This window comes from Galeopterus variegatus, unplaced genomic scaffold, assembly GCF_000696425.1.
Source record: "Galeopterus variegatus unplaced genomic scaffold, G_variegatus-3.0.2 Scaffold1019, whole genome shotgun sequence".
Lineage (NCBI taxonomy): Eukaryota > Metazoa > Chordata > Mammalia > Dermoptera > Cynocephalidae > Galeopterus > Galeopterus variegatus.
The window spans coordinates 334,625-356,630 of record NW_007727130.1 but is presented as its reverse complement, the minus strand read 5'-3'; the positions used below and the strand labels follow the sequence as shown (position 1 = coordinate 356,630).

Below are 22,006 nucleotides of genomic sequence, written 5' to 3'. Positions count from 1 at the left end.
CCATCAAGCACTGTGTCTCCAACTAGTATTCAAGCGCTTTTTCCTGAATCATAGTGGAAGACTTCCCTTTCAGCCCCATTAAATTTTATCTCATTGGGATCTGCTCATTATTCCAAGTTGCTGAAATTATCTTCAATCTAGAGTCCTTTGTCTCACTTATTAGCTGTTCCTCTCAGCCTCCCAGTATCAGCAGAGTTGATATCCTCCATGTCCTTATCCTCGTGAGTGAATAAATAAGAAAAGATTAGCCTAAGAACGTCAGCCCATTAATCAAAGCTCTTTAAGTGGAGTTCATTATAACTCAGATGTTCATGAAACAGGATCATAGGAAAGACTTTTTCAAATGCCTGTCTGAATAACTCCACTATTCCTCTGATCTAAGAGCTGTTGACCAAATTAAAAAGAAAATGAGGGTAACCAGGCATGATTTACTTCTAGCAAAGCCTTACTGGCTCCTAGTGATTGAATCCTTTCCCTGTTGCTCAGAAACCTTTTTAATTACTAGTTCTAAAATCTTGCTAGCAATATGAATATCAAATGATCAGGAATATTCACCTCATTATTCTGTGGATAATGAGATAATGCCTTGCATACTGGAAGCTCTTTTTTTTTTTTTTTTTTTTTTTGTCTTTTTTCGTGTCCGGCAACGGATCACAACCCTCAGTGTTGCGCCCGTACCGGACCGGGACCGTCAACGGGATTGCAACCCTCGGCGTCGCGCCCGCACCTCGCTCAGCCAGTGAGCGGAACCGGTCTGTATGTGGGATCCGAACCCTCGGTAGGAGCGCCGCCACGCTCCCAAGCTGCGCACTGTAGCAGTGCGCCACCGGGCCGGCCCCCATACTGGAAGCTCTTGATATCAAGTAGTTAGTGTTCTGGAAGCCAGCTTGACATAGTAGGGAAGATTCAAATTTTTTGAATCAGAGAGATCTGGGTTTAAACTCCAGCTCCACCGCTGACATGCAGGGTAAATTTGGCAAGTTATTTAACCTTTCTGAGCCTTTGTTTCCTGATTTGTGAAATACATATTTTGAAATATTTTTGTGAAGGTTAGAAATAATACATGAAAAGACCTTTGAATGTGGTTCGTCATCTAATAGAGTGAGAAGTAGATCTTCCCAGAGATCATTGACAGTAATTGAATTATCTCATCAGTGAGCTCTAAGTACTATAGGTTGTAATTGCTTGGGCTCAGACTCCAGTTCATTTGTAGCACTAGGTGCCCATCAAGAGTTTATTTTACATCTCACCAGTGTTACTTCTGTCCCTTTCATTTTAAAAATAGTCTACTTAACCAAGAGGACAAGAATAACATGGGAAGAAAGTAATCCCGCTTTTTCTATAATTTAGAATTTATTCTTACTTGAAACATAAGGTTGCTATAAATTCACCATCAAAGTACTTATTACTATGTATGGGTTACTGTTATAAATAGCAATGGTATTCTATTGTGAGTTACATGCTGAAATTGAAGGAATAAATAGTGCTATAGAAGATATTTGAAAAAGGTAAAGGAATGTGTTTGGTAAATCTATGATAAAAATACATTTGCCTGTTCCTTTTTCTGTATTCTGTACTCATTCTATAAAGTTCAAATCTCCTGAGTTTAAACATAAAAATAAAAATCACAATAGTTAGTTGAATCAACATCATAGAAATGTAATATTTCTATATATCAAAGAATATAGACAAAAGTAAAAGACAGAAAATAGCTGTAAAGAATATTTATAAGGGCTGGCTGATAAGCTCAGTTGGTTAGAGCATGGTGTTGTAACACCAAGGTCACAATATAGACAAAAGTAAAAGACAGAAAATAGCTGTAAAGAATATTTATAAGGGCTGGCTGATTAGCTCAGTTGGTTAGAGCATGGTGTTGTAACACCAAGGTCACGGGTTTGGATCCCCATACTGGCCAGCTGCCAAAACAAAAAAACAGAACAAAAAAAATTTAATTTATAAAAAAATCACAAAAGGATTAATATTTTAACACATTTGAAAATCAAATCACTGAGAAAAACAGTAGACGTCCATAAATATTTTACAGAGTAAAAAATATAACTTATTTCACAGAGTAGAAAATATGATCCTTATGTAAGAAAGTTAACTGTATACTCCCTAGAATCAGAAGTGATGAAAAGAGAAATGAACAATGAAATCTTAATAATATGACATTTCCTAGGACAGGAAGAGCCCTTTTAAGAAGAAATCTTATGTATCTCTATTTATCTCTGGAAGGAGACTTTGCCTTGTATTCTAAAAATAAGTAAATAAAGGAATTTTTTTTATTATAAAAATCTTGCAAAGATGTTAGTCTAAAGATAGTTTTTCTAATTTGCCAGAATCCACTCAGATTGAGTTGTTGATAACAAGGTCAGTGAAATCAAGGCCAGTGGGTTTATTGTCACACCAGTGGAGAGCTAATCCCATTTCTGTGACAGACATTGTGACAGCTCCCCACATAGCATCCCACAACAGACACCCTCAATCTCAAGATTGTAGGTTACAATCCATGGAAAGTAACTATTAAAGCCCTCAAAGCCCTTGACTATTGCTGGAAAGCTTCTTGTCCTTTCTGATAAACCGGCCAGACAAAAACTCAATTTTACGATAACAGGAAAAGGAAAATGTATAGATATTACCTTAAACTTGACCTTCATTCCACTTGCATAACTTTTTCTTTTTGTCTTCCTGGTAACATATATGTAAATATTATATATCTTTCTCTCTCATTTTTAAAACAAAAAAATAATACTAGCCCAGTACAGGAATTTTCAAAAGCACTGTGTCAACAGCTTCTATCCCTTAAAGATTTTCATCATAACTTGTTATCATTTTCTTTGAAATTTTAACCAAAACTGGATTAAAACATTTGGAGGTTTTAATAACTTTATTTTACAAATTCTTTTATTGATTCTGCAGTCTCGCTTCTGCCTCCTAAAAGTTCCTCACCAACATCACTGGAGATTTCATAATTGCCAGATTCTGTGGGCTCTTTTCAGTATCTCTCTGGCATTTGGTACCATGGCATGTGGCATTCTAGAAACTTCCTTTTTTGGTTTCTGTAACTCCCTCTCTTGTGTTCTTCCTTGCCCTGTTCACTTTCTTAGTTTTCTTTCTTCTGAAGCGTATTTGGATGGTATATTCTCTGTGATTGGGTCTTTGGCTCTCTCTCTAGGTGATCTTTTCCACAGACAACGCTTCAACTAGTACTTGTATGCTGGCGACTCCCAAGTATCTCTCCTCAGCTCTAGTCCTCTCTCCCAAGCTACAAACCTAGTGCCAACCTCTGCTGAACATCTCCAGTGAGATATCTCACAGGCGTCTCATTCTAACGTTCGTAAACCTGAACTCATCATCCACCCATGCAAACTGCTTCAGTCATGTGCTGTCATGTGGGTTAACATTAACATCCCCTACACACACACCTCACCCAAAGCCTGGGTGTCATCCTAGATGCTTCCCTCACCCTTCTTACATGATCATTCTCCCTCTTTAGCATCTCTGTCTTCTTTCACACATCGCTCTTGTCTTTATTTTAACCCTTATCATCTTTCTCCTGAACTATTCACTTATTCATTCATTTGACTCTAAAGTAATTTAATTAAAAGCAGATTTAGGCCCTGTCCTTAAATGTGGTAAGTGATGTAAAAGAAGACAATTGAGGAAGAGGATTCCCCTAAGGAGAAGGGCTCTCTGAAGCCTGAGCAAGAGCAGGAGCCAGTCAGATGAAGAGAGAACTGCTCAGAACATGCCACAAATGCTCAGAAGCTGAGTGAAGCCAGTTACTGGAGAGTGTGGTCAGATGAGGATGGGAAGGTGGTCAGGGGTCAGATCCCACAGGTCTGGTGGGCTTTGGCAAGGGGTTTACAGTGGGAAGCCAGGGTTTTAAGGAGGTGTGACAAGATTTATTTAAATTCTAAGATGACTCCGAATGCCATGTGGACATGGATTGATGGGAACCACTCTCCCTATGTCTGGACTTTGTAGGATTCCCAGGCACCGTCTCCAGGCAGTGCTGTTTCTGAAACCAGATTAATAAAGGTCACTATTTAACATGCTGTAATGACCTCAGCTTCAATGTAAACTTTAAAATATTTAGATAATAGACTAGCATTTCACTATAGGGTCTTTGCTTACTTCTTCAGAACTGCCACTCCCTGTAAATATCTGGCTCTTCAGCCACATCAAACCACTCAAGATTCTTTAAAAAGCCTCAGTATATACTGTTTCCTTCCTATTGATCTAATTCATCCTCATTTGTGAAGATCAGCTCAAGTGCTAGATCCAGGTAGAAGATTTATTGGTGCCCAGTTGAACCAGCCCCTTCCTCTGAGCTGTGATGACGATGGGCCCACCTCTGTCCCAGGTTCCTCGTACTGGGTTGTTAAAGGAGCTCACCCATCCAACTGCTTCACAGGGATGATGAGTTTAGGTTTGGGTATGTTATGCACATCTGGGTGCCGGCACATACAGCTTCCACTAAATGCATGACTGTCCTCTTCCATTCCCTCTCGTTCACTAGTACGTCTCATTTACTAATGCACAGAATTTTTCCTGATATGTCCACTAGATCAGTTCAACTCTAATAATTCTTTGATTTGTGTATAGCACTTTGCATTTGTGTATAGCACTTCTAGTATATACAGGCCCTTCAAATATATGTCCTTATTTGACCTCCATTGCATCCCTGTGAGGATATGGCACAATACAGAACTAGTATAGAAGTTGGGTTTCCTGTGCAAAGTGATGGCTTCACTGCAGCAGATGGCCTAGAATACTGAGGCCCAGGCATCTTGGTTGTACTGTCTGTACATCTGGTACAGTTATATTTTTATGGCAGTTTTGATTTCCTCCCTGTCCCCAGGTTAAAGAGAAAAAAATTTTTTTTTTAATTTGTAGACATCTTAAATTTAGTTGTGTGTGCTTGTTTATCCTTTTGTTAATTAATGTTCAGAATTTGTGGCTTAAAAATGTTGCCTGTTTTTTTGTGTGTGTGTATGTGTGTGTGTGGATTTTTTTGTTTTGGGGGCTCATCTATTTGTTTTTTGTTTTTTGCTTTGTTTTTGGCTTAAAACAACAGAAACTTATTGTTTCTCAGTTCTGGAGGCTAGAAGTTCAAAACCAAAAGTACCATGCTCCCTCTGAAACGCACAGGGGAGTCCTTCCTTGCCGCTTCCTAGCTCTGGTGGTTTGCTGACTGTGCTTGGCATCCTCGGCGTGTCTCTGCACCTGTCCCATCCTCCATCTTCACATAGTCTTCTCCCTGTCTCTCTGTCTTCACGTGGCCGTCTTCTTATACAGACATCTGGATGGTTGATTGTTAATTTCAGGGATTTACTGATGTTCCCTTTGTTGCATATTACCAACTTTTAAAAATGTTCCGTGGACATTTGAAAAAGAATGTGAGCAATCTCTTTTGGTAGAGTATGAAGTATATGTATTAAGTCATGTATTCAGTTCAAACCCTTTATATTCCTTGATAATTTCTGTCTGCTTTCTCTCAAAGATTGGGATGGTAGGGTTAAGTTTCCGATTACAATTGTAGATTTGGTAATTCTCCTTATATTACCAGCAGGTATTGCTTTATATATCTTGACTCTCTGTAATTCAATACACAAGAGTTCATTATAGTTAAATCATTGTGTATGGTATCATTTATCAATATAAAGTAAGCTTGGCAATACTCCCCTTCGTCTCAGTAATCTCCTTTGTCAGATCTTCATAGTACCACTTAACATCTGTTTAAAAATATTTTGTCCCTGATATATTTTTTCATTCCCTAATTTTAAACTTTATTTTGAGTAGGTTTCTTCTAAAAATTCTAGAGATGAATTTTTAATTTTTTAACTAATTATTTAAAACTTTGTCATCTAGTGAGAGCTTAACCCATTCACATTGCATGCTTTTGTCAACTTTTATCATCTTATTTTTTCCTCTTTTTTTATGCTTTGCTGTTATTTTTCATTTTTCTTTTTCTTCTGTTAGGTTGGAAATTTTTTCTTTTCTTTTTTATTCTAGTGATTTGCTATTTATACAATAGACATAATTCTACATTACCCTTTATTTGTTTTTAGTATTTGAACCTATATTTTTTTCAGCAATATTAAGAATAAAATAGTATCCATTAGCTAGTTATTTAGAATGGATAGACCATGTTTTTAAGGCAGCTTTCGTTAGTTTACATGCTCATTGTTTGGTGATACTGTCTGTTAATATATTTTGTTCATTATATCACCAAAATCATGGGTTCAGATCCCTGTACTGGCCAGCTGCCAAATACATATATATATATATATATATTTTTTTTTTTTTTTTTTTTCCTTGTTCTTGTTGTTCTGGCTTATTTTATTGAAAATGGGAAACACAGCGGTTAAGACAAGGGCTGAATAGCAGAAGAAATGGGAGCACATAGGATCTATGTGTGTCCTTTACCTTATATTTTTTAATATTCTCCTCTCCTTCCTGGTCCTCATTTAAGGTGATCTATTTCATGTGGTAAGTTTTTCTTCACAATTTATTTCATTTAGAGAAAGTGAATGCTACCTTCCCAGTGGGCTTTCTCCATGACAGACTAAAAGAAGTGATGTAACAATTTCATATTTCCATAGCATTTTACAGTGTGCAACTGTCCTCACATACATTTCTTCAGTTGAGCTTCACAACAGCCCTAGATATTATTAAATACTTGTTCAAGATCCCAAGACACCAAGGCCCACAATCATGAACACAGAGACAGAGATTCAGGATGAAGCACAGCTGAAACTCAGATCCAAATTGTTCTGACTCCAGTTCCAGGGGTCTTTTAGCTGCCACTACATGGGCACGTGGTGTAGCCAATTCCTGCAGTGTGTGGAGCTGTCACTCAAAGATAACCCATGGACCAGCCCTAGGACCTGGCACAAGGGAGGGACTGAGTTCATGTTTGCTGATTAAACAACTGTTAACAATCATCATTCCTTCAAAGCTAGAAGGCATCGTTTCTGTGGCTGTCCAGCAGATGGTGCCACATAACCAAGGGAATCCGTTGCATCCTTCCTTTTAGTGACACTATTAAAGCCACAACAGATCCTGAAAATTTCAAAAGCAAAAATCAGTATGGAGTTTTGAATACTATAGGAAAATAAAGGCGATACATTTTTAAATAAGTAGCTAAAATACTTATATTTACATACTTATATATAACTATACCATATTTATCAAAAAACTTAAATAATTTACCAAAATTCCATTTGAACAACAACAAGAAAAGCTACAGGTAAAATACTCCAAAATGGTCTGTATTAATCCAGAATACATTCTAGTTTCAAGTTAACTAAAAGTAATCAACTTAATCGTTTAGTTGGCTTTGGGGACCTTCATTACTTACTCTTTTGTATCGTGTCAGTTTTGTCCCCTTGATTGGCTCTGTATTCTTAGAAGGCCTTTGCAGAGCACATTGTACCTGTGTCCATCCCCTTGTAGGAGCTGGGTAGGCAGTGTTCTACCTGGGAACACTGAGCTCCTCTCCTTAGGGGCAGAGATCGCATCCTGCTCACGTTCATGTCCAATACCACCTTGTTTCATAAATGGGAAGGGATTAGAATTCTAAACGCTTAACTCTGGTCCAATACAGTTGTGGGGTTTTTTGTTCGTTTTGTTTTGTTTTGTTTTTTTGGTGGCTGGCCAGTTCAGGGATTCAAACCTGTAACCTTGGTGTTATAACACTGCACTCTAACCAACTGAGCTAACCAGCCAGTCCTAGGTCCAATACAGTTTTGAGAGGTGACAAGTCATGTAACACGTGAAGAGGACTGTTGTCCTAATTACATTGGGTCATAGGATGACAAGTAAGGGAGCCTAACTAGGGGGACTGGAAATTATTTATACTCCTCTAGATACAATACACAATTTGTGTGTATTATGTTTATTTAGTGCTTAACTGATTGCTTGAGAGGAACTCCCAAACGCACTCATGTTCGGATCACTGTTCCTATTTCTCTCCTTTAAAATCTTAATTTCCTATAATGCTTGAAAGGGGAAGAGGGCTATATGAAGGAGAGATTTACTAAATAGCATTTAATCCCCCAAATAACTTAATACAGCTTTAATATGCATTTTATAATGCCTAAATATTATTATAGAATTAAGTAAATATTAATCTTCTTCTGGGTGTTTGGAACTACTGTCAAAATAAGTATAAAATATGTTTCCTTCCCCTTGAAGCTTTTTATCAGCTACTTATAAGAATTATTTCCTTCCCCTTGAAACTTTTTATCAGCGTATTACACCTGCAATCATTAAAGTCCAGCATAAGACAGTGCTGAAATTTGTAATAGATATATTATGATAATCCAGTAAAGGAGGAAGAACCACTTTGGGCATTTAAGTGTCAGCCATTGTACTAGATAAATTTTAGTTATTATTTTTATTTAAGCACCAAAAAATCCTGTGGGATAGCTAATTATCCCCATCTAACAGAAGAGGAAATGGAAACTCTGAAAGTTTAAGCAACTTGTACAGATCACATAGCAAGTAAGGAGCCAAGAGTCAAGCCTTGATCTCCTTTGGTCTGCTAAGCTTAAAAATGATCTTCCCTTATGATGATAGGGGAGGACTTGATCACACCTGTCTCAGTACTGGACCGATCACGTAGGCAACAAACCAACAGAGGAACAGTTAATCTATCAGATGAAGAAAACAGATCTATGGTTATTAGAGGGGGGAGGTGGAAGGGGAGAGACTGGATTAGGGAACCAACAGAGGAACAGTTAATCTATCAGATGAAGAAAACAGATCTATGGTTATTAGAGGGGGTAGGTGGAAGGGGAGAGACTGGATTAGGGACATAAAGAATAAGTATGATTTGTAACAATGAATATGCTAATAAAAAATAAATTAAAAAAAAAAAAGATCTTCCCACTTCCTCCCAAGACTATACAGTATAATTATAAAGAATAAGTATGATTTGTAACAATGAATATGCTAATAAAAAATAAATTTAAAAAAAAAAAGATCTTCCCACTTCCTCCCAAGACTATACAGTATAATTGGTAAGTGTTCTTGGCAGGGGTGTAGCTTGAGTTAGAAGGTTCCATACAGGCTTGATTGGTAGATAAGAAGCAGATGTGTCTGTATCAGTCAACCTCCTGGAAGGAAAGAGAAGGTGAACTCAAAGTGAAAATTAAATAAAGTTTAATGAAGGGACTACTTACAGAGATGTGGCAAGATCAAGGAAACCAACAAGGGGAGGTGAGTCATTCAGGAAAGGTTACCACCTCCAGGCTTGAGGGGACTAGAGGAAGGAATGGCCCAGCATGGACCCAGTGTAGCCATGGGATTCCCACAGCCGCTGTGGCCAGGGTTAGAGGATCGACTGCCAAATTGCGTCCAGGTGGTGAGAGAATGGAGCATAGGGGTAGAGGGAACAAATCCTGACCTCCCCTCTTGCCCCCCAAAGGGCAAAGATCCCAGGAGCACAGTCTGTAGAGGTCAGCCTCTGGGCACAGAGCAGGGGAGAGAAGAATGGAGAATTGATCTGGGGGTAAACCAAGACTGGCCTGCTGTGGTTATTGTAAGGAGAGCAAGCAGCACATGCCCAGCCATAGGAGGAGGAGGTTGCCATGGCCTGTGTTGGGGCCTGTGCAGTTCAGCTGATCCAGGAGGCAGTGGGTGGTGAAACTGAATAGGCATGTTGGAATCACCTTATCTTAACTTGATACTTGACTTGATACTCAATAATAAGCCAATTTTGTTTCATATAAGCCAAGATTAACATAATTTCTTTTATAAGCCAGAGAGATAGGGAGATATCCTAGAAGAATGATGGGGGAAGGAAGGCAAAGGGGAGAGAAAACCATATGAGATATACATCCATCCCCCAGGACCCATCCCTATGTGGAGGCTGTTGGCTTGTGAATTTGTGTGCAGGTTCCCTTGCAGAGTTCATCTGGCTTTCTGTGTTCCAGTGACCTACGGCATGATGAGCTCCAATGTGTACTACTACACCCGGATAATGTCACAGCTCTTCCTAGACACCCCAGTGTCCAAAATGGAGAAAACTAACTTTAAAACTCTTTCTTCAATGGAAGACTTCTGGAAGGTATTTGCAAAGGACTTCGAAAGTTCCTCTTTATCACTGAAAGCTTTTCATTTGGCTTCATAAGTTTGATGCATGAGTATCTACAGGGCCCGCTATTCATTTAACACTGTGTAAGATGTTATAAGTTATGGTAAGTTGTTAGAAGTTACTGTTCCTGCTCTCAGAGGGGTAAACTAACATTAGCTGAGAATCTTGCATGTGCCTTGCACTGTTCTGAGTGTTTCATACCTTACCTTATTTAATCCCCATAGTAACCTTACAAGGTAAATACTAATATTATGCCCCAGTTTGTAATGAGGAAAATGAAATTCAGGATGCTTAAATGTGTATGGTCACATGGCTAAGGAATAAGAAAGATGGACTTTTTTTCTAGCCTGACAGCCATTTCCTTACCCTAGCTTATAATTCATTCAGTCATTCATCATTCAATAAATATTTGTTGAGAATCTCCTAGAAAGGAAGGCCCAGGAGAGCAGTTTGGTTGTTCTGTCTTGCTTTGCTTTTTATGTTTGTCTCTGCTGACAATGGCATATATCCCAGGCTCCTAGAATAGTACCTGATACAAAGGCAGGCATATTCTTTCAAATGTCTGCTAATGTGAAATTCAACCTAGCCCCTTCCCAGATTGTCACAAATTCCAGCATAGTAGCAGAGTATAAGCAATGAGTGATACCACAGAAAAAAATATTAAATTGATCTAAAGAATATGGTGCTTGGAATCTAAGAAAATTGGAAGGGACATGGGAAAGGAAATGATTTTTTCTCCCTAGGGAGATACTTTCTAAAATTCTTACTAAATCCTGGGGTCAGAGCTGCTGATTTTTTTTTTTTTTCCTGATGAGATACTTTCTAAAATTCTTACTAAATCCTGGGGTCAGAGCTGCTGATTTTTTTTTTTTTTTCCTGATTGGTAAGGGGATCACAACCCTTGGCACGGTGTTGTCTGCACCACGCTCAGCCAGTGAGTGCACCGGCCATCCCTACATAGGATCCGAACCCGCGGCCTTGGCACTACCAGCTCTGCACTCTCCCAAGTGAGCCACGGGGCTGGCCCAGAGCTGCTGATTTTAAGGATAAAAAAAAAACTGAGTCATAGGAATCTATTAATATATGAAAGTACTTGGTATCCAAAACCACACTTGTGTAATACGAATCTTCCACCACCTCAGTGGGGCAAATCAGTCTATCTCTATTGATCATATGATAAGGATAATACATTGAGAAGTGGCTAAATCTGTCTTCCATGTAGGCATAGCTCATTGTGCAAACTAACAAGAGACTTCTCACCCATATGCAGTTCCATGATAATAAGTGCCAAGCTGTACAGGGATGGGGAGGGGTTGGAGAGTTCACCATATAGCAAAATTGTCTAGTCCAGATAGCAGACTGGTAATCAAAGCTACAGCCTCTTCTCTCCAAACAAGTTTAGAACCATGATTGTGTGGGATGCCATTTTCATAAGGGAAAGTGGAATTGATCGTGGCCATGGATTTATGCAACACCCCCACCCACCTCTAGTCTTAGAACAAAAATCAGAGTTGCTGTTTATTAAGTGTCCACTCTGGCCACTGCAGTGGCCACGTAAAAGATGAATTTTCCAGATGCAGGAACCATGACACAGAGGATCCTGCTCAAGGCCTCACAGCTAGCAAGTGATGGAGCACAGTCCAATTCAAATCTCTCTGACAACAAAACCCACTCTCATCACTCTACCATGTTCGTCGAGTTGCCAGACTGTTGATCATGCAAACATTCCAGGCAGGAGTAAGGCAGCTGCTGAGCTTGGAACTTTTCAGAAATGTTTCCTTTGTTTCAGTTCACAGAAGGCTCCTTACTGGATGGACTGTACTGGAAGATGCAATCCAGCAACCGAACCGAGGCTGACAACCGGAGTTTCATTTTCTACGAGAACCTGCTGTTGGGGATTCCACGTATACGGCAACTCAGAGTCAGAAATGGATCCTGTTCTATCCCCCAGGACTTGAGAGATGAAATTAAAGAGTGCTATGATGTTTACTCCGTCAGTAGTGAAGACAGGGCTCCATTTGGGCCACGAAATGGAACTGCGTAAGTATCTGTGACTCATGGCCACTTGGTGACGTGCACTTATTCATTCTGACAGCTTCACCAAGGAAAAGATGCCTTCTGTGACTCTTCAATGCTTGTATTGAAGCTGTAGTCAAATTGACCTTTGGCTTCTCAAGTTTTCTCTGATTTTTAACGCTCTCAGTTTCTCCATGCATATTTTTCAGAAGGCTAAATTGTTGACCATATGGCCCACAAAAAAGAAATTATTTGAGCCTGGGCAGATTTCATTTGAAATAATTGGGCCCTATTTTTATAGGTCCAGTAGCATTGTCCACTAGGGTGTTTACTAGGAAGTTTTCTAGTACAGAAATTCTTTTTTTATTAGCTCTTACAAATAGATTTTTGTTCAGTTATTTAAAGTGTAATTATTATTATTATTATTTTTTGTCTTTTTTTTTTTTACTGACTGGTAACGGGATTGCAACCCTCGGTGTCACGCCCATACCGGGGACCGGCAACGGGATCGCAACCCTCGGTGTTGTGCCCACACCGCGCTCAGCCAGTGAGCGGGAACTGGTCTCCAAATGGGATCCGAACCCTCAGCGGGAGCGCTACCGCGCTCCCAAGCGGCGCACTCTCCAGTGCGCCACGGGGCCAGCCCTAAAGTGTAATTATTTAAAGTGTAAGACTGTGAGGCAGTTTTCTATCTGGTTTAAAGCCTATCCTTCTCAAATGTTTGTTTATGATTTTAAGTATGTATTTGTACATGTGCATATTTGCAGGGGTTTTTTAGTACACTTTGGTATCCCTACTTAAAACATCTTGTGTATCAGGGGAGGACATGTATTACTTTTAGAATGTCTGTACTTATTATTTTTAAAAATGGGAAGAGCTCTCAGGCTGTCTTAGAGTGGGGCTCTTGGGGTCACTGCCTCAGGTAAGTCACTGTGGGCAGAGTCATCTTCTAAGCTTTGCTAAGCTAATTCTGTCAGTTCATCTTGATCCTTTTCTTGGGAACTGAGTCACCCAGAATCTGGATTTGTTAATAGAGAACAGGGCGGACACTGACACCTTTTTGATGACCAGATTCTTTGTCTACCATCTAATGTATACTCTGTTACCAGGGTCATAAGAAACAAATTTAGTGAAAATCAGGAGATTCAGAGCAAAGGAACTGAATAATCTCAAAAGACATTTTTTTCAGGTTATGATAGTGATTTTGCTTTCTAATGCATCTTTTTCTAGTCCCTGCAAAGCATAAGCATGCCTTTAATCTGTGGCACCTTTTCCAATATTTTACTTTATCTCACATCTTTTTTTTTTGTCCTTTTTGTGACCGGTAAGGGGATTGCAACCCTTGGCTTGGTGTCGCCTGCACCGCACTCAACCAGTGAGCGCACCGGCCATCCCTATATAGGATCTGAACCCATGGCGGGAGCGCCGCTGTGCTCCCAGCACCGCACTCTCCCGACTGTGCCACGGGGCCGGCCCTATCTCACATCATTAATACAAGAAACTTATACAGCCACTACTCTGTGCCAGACACTATTTAAGAAGTGATTTCATGCATTATCTCATCTATCCTTTACAAACCAACTCTAAAATAGGTATCATCTCCATTTTATAGAGGAAAAACTGAGGCTCACTTACCCAAAGCGTCACAGCTAACAAATGGAACCGAGCTGGGATTTAACCAGCCTAACTGCAAAACTCATGTTTCTCCTACTACTCCACGTTGCTTCTTCCACAGCAATCACGTTGTTAGGCTGGCTTCTTGATGTACTCATCTCCCCACCAGTATTTAAGCTTCCTGAGGGCAGGGACTCTATTTTGTTCCCTGCTATGTTCTCAAAGCCTTGAACAGTGCCTGGTATATAAAGATGCTCAATAAATATGTATTGAGGGCCGGCCCGTGGCTCACTTGGAAGAGTGTGGTGCTGATAACACCAAGGCTACGGGTTCGGATCCTATATAGGGATGGCCAGTTAGCTCACTGGCTGAGTGTGGTGCTGACAACACCAAGCCAAGGGTTGAGATCCCCTTACCGGTCATCTTTTTAAAAAAATAAAATAAAATAAATAAATAAATATGTACTGGATGCATATGTGAATAAGTGATTTCTGCTACAGGGTGATCACTGAAGGGGACTTTTCCTGTCCATATCTAAACCATCCCTTGATCCTGCTGGATTCCCAAGTCACTCCCATTCCTACATCCCTTCAACTCCAAACTCCTTGAAAGAATAGTCTTCACTTCCCACCTCTATTTCCTTACTACTTATTCCCTGCTTAAGGCTTCAACCCTTGCTTTTGATCTCTCTCCCAAAAGCTGCCAAGGACCTCTAGTTAGCAAATCCACGGAACAGTCCCCAGTGTTCACCCTGCTCGACCTCCATGCAGGATGTGGCTGTGTTGACCGCTTGTGCTTTTGGCTTCCGTGACTAACACTAAACTTTGCATTCTTTTAAGTCTGGAGCTCCCTTCTTCTCTCACTTCCCCTCTCATAAAACCACTCCTAAGTTTTATATTTCCGTCTCTTGTTTTTTTCATTATACTCATTCCCATGGTATTCACATGGCTTCCACTCTCATCTCTATTTGATGACTCTTCATCTCTTCAACAAGTATAGTGTGGCAGCAATGTGCCAGGCACGTTCCAATGAAGGCTCGCTCTTCTAGCAGCGCCCTAGGTGCTGGGGTAGTGAAGCAGCAGTAAACAAAACCTCCTGTCTTCACGGAGCTCACATTCCAGTGATGTGAGGCAGGTCTGTCTGCCACCTGTATGTCCCACCAGCTCCTGTAATGCAGTATGCCCCAAACTGAACTCTTCACTTTCTTATTGGGTCTGCTCTTCCTCCTGTGAGTGGCACCACAATCTTCCCATTACCCCAAAGAGATTTGAGTCATTTTTGAGATGTCCTCCTCCCCTGCCCCAACCTCCAACTCAGTTGCCAAGTCCTTTTGAGTCACTGCAGTGGCGCTCTTGGCCTTCCCTTTCCCTCCTGTTATCACTGCTCTAGTTCAGGCCTCATCACCTTTTGGTTTTCACAGGCCCTGCTCACTGGGCTGTGTCGAGGTCCCCAAGACCACCCCCAGGTTCACTAGAAGGACTTGCGGGACTCAGCATAGGGGTGGATTCATGGCTAGGGTTTATTACGGTGAAAGGATACGAAGCAGCAGAAGGAAAAGGCACATGGCAAAGTCTGGGGTACACCAGGTGCAGGCATCCAGAAGTCCTCTCCCAGTGGAGTCACCCAGGCCGTGCTGAGTTTTTCTAGTAATAATGTGTAACCACACAGGTGACGGTTGTCTACCACAGAAGCTCATTATAGACTCTGCCCAGGTGTTTACTAGAGGCTGGTCACAGAGGCACCCTCTGCCTACCACATTCCAAAATTCCAAACCCCAGAAGGAAAGCAGGGCTGAGCATAAGCCGCATTGCCTGGGCGAACAGCTGAGGCACGGGGAGCTGTTCTTACCAGTCAGGGGAGTTTTATGTCAGTGTAGGGAGCTGCTTGTCTGCCAAGTTCCCAGGTGCCAGCCAGGGTCCAACCTTGTAAGCAGGCCTCCCCAAGGAAAGGCCTGCTGTGTTCACCCTTTCTGCACATGAGCCCTCTGTTCTCTCCACTCCAGTCTTCCCTGTGGTCACCAGAGTAAGCCTTGTTCTGTGTTTCTCAGAAACCTTCCCTGCAGTGATGCCTTCACCCTTGCTTTTCACAACCTAACCCCTGTCTACCTTTCAACCTTCCTTTCTTTATCATATGGAGCCACACTGAACTACTCACTGGGTACCTTGTATTTCTCTGGCCCTGCATGGCTCTAGCTTAAAAATGCTCTTACCATCTACCTGTGCCAGAGCAAATACTGCTTACCTCTTACCGTGCAGGTCCAACACGGCTTCTTCCCAAAGCCTTCTCTGATCCACCTCTCCCAGACCACCAAAAAAGGATAGCTTTCCTCTGATCTGCCAGTGTAATTTCTTTATATTTCTCTTTTGGTTCTTATTATCATCTACCTTGTATCTTGTTTAATTACAACTTTTCTCTCCCTACTTGATATAAATTTGGTAGGGAAAGAGTCTTAGTCCACCTTTCCATCCCCATTAGTGCCAAAGAAGCATCTAGTTCCTAAGAAATTTTCTGTAAATCTTTGTGGATTAAATTCCCAAATGCTGTGTGGAGTCTTAGTTCTGCTGAATTTACCTGTTTGTTTTTGTTTTTATTTTTGTTTTTTAATTAGTTGGATCTACACAAGTGAAAAAGACTTGAATGGGAGTAGCCACTGGGGAATAATTGCAACCTATAGTGGAGCTGGCTATTACCTGGATTTGTCAAGAACAAGAGAGGAAACAGCTGCCCAGGTTGCTAGCCTCAAGAAAAATGTCTGGCTGGACCGAGGAACCAGGGCAACTTTTATTGACTTTTCAGTGTACAATGCCAACATTAACCTGTTCTGTGTAGTCAGGTGTGTACCAAGGGCACGCATCCCTCCCGTTTCTGTGTAGTTGTACGTGCATCCTGTTTTAGAGATAGGCCAGAAAACCTTTGCCTGTAGTTGGCTAAGTAAGGATGCCCAGGACCCAGACTGATAGCAAGGGCGGAATGAAAACTGAAGGCTTATTAGGATAAAGATACTTGGGGAAGGGAGTTAGGATCCTGGAATATTGTGAGTTGGAATAAAACTTAAGTCTGGTCCAAGTTCATCTCAATGCTGAAACCTCTCCAGAAAAAGTACTATGTTTTTCTAACATCCTCCGTACCCATTATAAGCATGATCAATGCTACATGCTCTGTCCCCACGTCCCCTTCCCATCAAATCTTGACTCATTTCCCTGAGTTTCCCACTCTCAGATGATGCCCCTGCTATTAGAACACAAGCAGAGTCAGGTGCTATGCCTGATGTTCAGCTCATGCTCAGGGCTCACCAAAGGCACATGAAGTTCCTTCCACAAATCCTGTGATGTGGCCGTCATGACCACTGGGAGATAGTGAGGAAACTGACAAGGATTCCACTGGCTTGTTTGGGGTCTCTTGTTCATTCATTCATTCATCAAACATTTATTGGACACTTAATATGTGCCAGGCATTCTTCTAGGCTCTTGGGACACCTCAGTGAACAAAACAAAGACCCCTGTCCTTGCAGATTTGCATTCAACCAGAAGGAGAGGGATAATAGATAATAATACACAAAATAAATAAATTATATAGTATGTTAGAAGAGAAAAGAAAAAAGATTAAAAAATAAAGCAGGGTAAGGGGGATCTGGAATTCACCTACCTTCATCTTCCTGGTGAACCTTGTCTGAAACACTGACACATTGCCAACATGGACTACCTACACATATATTTACACATAAAATAAGAAGGATATATTCTCATAGTATCCTTTTTTATCATCATTTTTTAGGTTAAACCCAACTGTGCTTTACATGGCCAACTGGATTTTATCAGTCCTTGTATTTAACAACTTTTGCAGAAAATACCTCATTAAATCAAGTAGTAGTTATTATCAGAAATGAAGGAAAATCTACTGCAATTATGATTGAGCTTTTCCTAATGATTCCAGTGAGGATAGGAAGAGGATAAAAACAGGCAGGCAACTCTGATTGACATTTAAGTAAATATCTAATTATAGATGGTCTTGACTATTTCTTTCACTTCCCATACTGTGAGTCTGACCATTGTCACGCAGGTACTTCATTTCTCTATGCTGTTTTCTCAGTTTCTAGAACTGGTTGACAGTGGAGGCCAGAGCGGGCCACAAAGAGACGACTTGACACACAGAGGCCACTTCCTTCCCTTTTGAGTTCACACTGAGCTGTCACGAGGCTTTCCACTTCAGTATTGCTCTCCTGAGTCTTTGGTTCTCACCCCTACTCTCCAACACATCAAATAGGAAAGGAAGAACGGAGAATTGACAATGAAGGGGAAGGAAGAATTTTCACACTTCTTTGTCCAATTCTAATTTTAAGTGGTCCCTGCCTTTACTTGATCATTGCTCACACATGGGTCCTGGATACTCAGGTTCTAGGTGTGGCCACCCACGGAGAATTGACAATGAAGGGGAAGGAAGAATTTTCACACTTCTTTGTCCAATTCTAATTTGAAGTGGTCCCTGCCTTTACTTGATCATTGCTCACACATGGGTCCTGGATACTCAGGTTCTAGGTGTGGCCACCTGTCCTGTAACAGGAGAGATGGTGATGCCTACTAGCTGACTTTTAAAAGCCTTAAGATTAAGAAGCTAGAATTCTATTTCTAGTTACATAGGGAAACTATACCGTTAAGTGAATCACAACTTTCTCAATGTGACACTTACAAAATGGGAATTTGGCAAGGAAAATCCTCAGTTCAATTACAGTGAAGCACTACAGGTCAGTGCCATTAGTATTACCGTTAAGTGAATCACAACTTTCTCAATGTGACACTTACAAAATGGGAATTTGGCAAGGATAATCCTCAGTTCAATTACAGTGAAGCACTACAGGTCAGTGCCATTAGTACGAATGTAAAACAATGTTCGAGTATGTTGCTGCTTCAGCAGTCAGACATTTGTTGAGGACTTACCTGTTAACTCTAAGACTCTGGGAAGAGGAGCAAAAAGTGCGCTGGAGAACACCTATTTGGTACTAATTAGGTGTTACCAAATGAATGAATGAGATACTCAGTTCCTCCCTTTATATATGTATGAAATATATACCCTCCTTCACCAGGTCATACATGTTTTGAGTGCATGGCTTATATTTCTTTATGTTCTTCATGTTGCTTAGTAGAATGACTTGCATTTAATAGAAGTCCTAGAAAGTCTTTTTCTATTGATAAACTTTTACATTTAAAAAAATTATACAGTATTTTGAGCAGTATAAGTATCACAAAAGTAAAGGGAATACTGAGGAGGAAGTAATCCTTTTGGGCTGAGAGACCTTGGAAAGTCTTACTCCTTTTGTGGCACAAAATTCTACAAGTATGGAGTTATTAGCTGTGATAAAAGTGCTTGCTACTGGTTTGGGGTGACTCGTGGTAGTGGTTTTGTTAGCTTATAAAGCGGGGACAGAACAAGTGGGTGTCCTTTCCTGGCTACACCTGTGCGTTGTTGTTCTAATCGTTCTTATTGCCATGCAGGTTATTGGTTGAATTCCCAGCAACGGGCGGTGTGATTCCATCTTGGCAATTTCAGCCTGTAAAGCTGATCCGATATGTCACAACTTTTGATTTCTTCTTGGCAGCCTGTGAGATTATCTTTTGTTTCTTTATCCTTTACTATGTGGTGGAAGAGATATTGGAAATTCGCATTCACAAACTACGCTATTTCAGGAGTTTCTGGAATTGTCTGGATGTTGTGATTATTGTGGTAGGTTTGAGAACACCACCAAATTCCCTAAGCGTTTTAATTATTGATCACCTCAGCATTGTGGATCTTGATATTCCCAAAAGAGAAGCTAAAAGTTCCCTTCTGTTATATCAGCTTCTGTGTTACTAATTATTTTCTCCTCTTGTGTGAGTAACCTTTCTGAATATAAAGTGGTGGGGCACGTACAGTCAGCTCTGAGCCACGCTAGTAACGAGAACAACTCAGTAATTCATATTTGGCTTTGGAATGCCATATGAGATGTGGGGGAGAAAACAATGTTTTGTTCTGTTTGTTTGCAAATGATATTTTTCGTCAACTGAGTGAAAATTCATTTATATTTTTCTGCATGTACATAAAATTATGGTGAGATGAAATATCCTGAAAATATGTTGAGTAGCAGAGAATACCTCAGCTGAAAATTTCCTGCAAATAATCCATGGAGTACAAAATTTAAATTATCTATCAAGATTTTCTGTATGAGGTACAAGAAATCATAAGGCAGAGTTATGTAGTCAAGACTTGTGGTTTCTGTGCCTTGTAGATTCCGTGCCTGGGCTTGGCTCTGTTATAACTTTCAACACTTGTTCAAGATGTTTTCCCTTTATCTTTATCACTTAATTAATTAAGCATCATCTCAATCACTTCCTTCTAGAGGCTTCAGTGTGAAAATGAATTTTTACAAGGTTTTCTCCTTCATCAATAACAGATAACCTTTTGCTAAGTCCTGGTATACATTTAAGCATTTAACAACATACTTACTTGCTACATGCTTAAATGTGGAGATTGGCACAGCTGTACCGTATGTTATTCCATGTCTATCCTTCCCACTGTCCTGTGATAGAAATCACAGTAAAAGATGTATCACCCTGTTAGCATTCTCTCTTTTATAAGCCTTCCTCATTGGGATTACTTTTTCCCTCATCCCATTACTAAAATGTTATTTGGCCTTTGTGAAGCATTTACATCAAATCATTATTCATCCATTTCCCACTAGAATTAGTTGATAAAATATAGAAAATACGTTATTCATATGTAAGTGAAAAAACACTTAAGGCATAAAAAAGAACTACAGGGATGAACATTGCATGATAATAGCAGTATTAGCAGCAATAATAATAATAATGGCTAACACTTTAGAAGCTATGTGTTAGGCACCATTCCAAGTGCTTTTCATAACAGAAGCTCATTTATTCCTCACACTAAATCTCTTAGCCACTGCCACTGCCTCTCAAGCCACGTACGTGTGCACTTTGGAAAGAGCTTTTATTTAAAATAAAAACTATAGAAAAGATACAGTGTGGAACCCATCAGACCCCAATGCAATTAGAAGTGCATCCCATCATTTAAGATAGATATGTAATGCACATTTCTCTTGTTCCTGGGGGTCTCAGGAGGCAGGACTACACCTAGCCCCTGCCAGGAGTCCCCCAGGGAGCAGGGCTGCAAGCAGCCCTGCCAAGAGAGTGCAGGGAGGTGAGTTGCCCAGGGCACACCTTGAGCTAGGGGCTGCCGCCTAGGGAAGTCAGCAACCAGAAATCAGACACAAAGTTCTGGGGCTTAGCGCTTGCACTAAGCAACTTTATTGTCTTCCAAGTATGTATTATATATGTTTTAGCCAGCTGTAAGCCTCTCCCACACCTCCAGCAGTATTAGCAGCAATAATAATAATAATGGCTAACACTTTAGAAGCTATGTGTTAGGCACAATTCCAAGTGCTTTTCATAACAGAAGCTCATTTATTCCTCACACTAAATCTCTTAGCCACTGCCACTGCCTCTCAAGCCATGTACGTGTGCACTTTGGAAAGAGCTTTTATTTAAAATAAAAACTATAGAAAAGATACAGTGTGGAACCCATCAGACCCCAATGCAATTAGAAGTGCATCCCATCATTTAAGATAGATATGTAATGCACATTTCTCTTGTTCCTGGGGGTCTCAGGAGGCAGGACTACACCTAGCCCCTGCCAGGAGTCCCCCAGGGAGCAGGGCTGCAAGCAGCCCTGCCAAGAGAGTGCAGGGAGGTGAGTTGCCCAGGGCACACCTTGAGCTAGGGGCTGCCGCCTAGGGAAGTCAGCAACCAGAAATCAGACACAAAATTCTGGGGCTTAGCGCTTGCACTAAGCAACTTTATTGTCTTCCAAGTATGTATTATATATGTTTTAGCCAGCTGTAAGCCTCTCCCACACCTCCCTGTCTCCTAGGTAACTCAATAGGAAGTCTGTGGTTTGCGGTTAAGCTTTGCAAATTTTTGCTGACCCAGTCTATTTGCATTTCTGCTGATACAGTCTAAATCCTGGAAAGCAAGAGTCCCTCCATCTTTAACATGTGTTCTCCTTCATTTTCCTCCAATGTAACATTACACAATTCAGGGTAAACACTTGATCCCCAAATTCTCAATGTATTAATAATGAGCATAGTTACAAAAGAAATTCATATTTGGCTTTGGAATGCCATATGAGATGTGGGGGAGAAAACAATGTTTTGTTCTGTTTGTTTGCAAATGATATTTTTCGTCAACTGAGTGAAAATTCATTTATATTTTTCTGCATGCA

The 22,006-nt window shown here is 40.5% G+C and overlaps 1 protein-coding gene across 1 annotated transcript in view; it reads left to right on the top strand.

Annotated features, from left to right (window-relative positions):
* The window catches only part of PKD2 (polycystic kidney disease 2 (autosomal dominant)), a 63,674-nt gene that overhangs the window by 16,474 nt on the left and 25,194 nt on the right, over positions 1–22,006 (top strand). The window contains exons 4-7 of the mRNA XM_008574256.1: positions 9,945–10,078; positions 11,895–12,145; positions 16,344–16,568; positions 19,225–19,453. Coding sequence (XP_008572478.1) covers positions 9,945–10,078; positions 11,895–12,145; positions 16,344–16,568; positions 19,225–19,453 — 839 coding nt within the window. The remainder of the gene's footprint in view (positions 1–9,944; positions 10,079–11,894; positions 12,146–16,343; positions 16,569–19,224; positions 19,454–22,006) is intronic.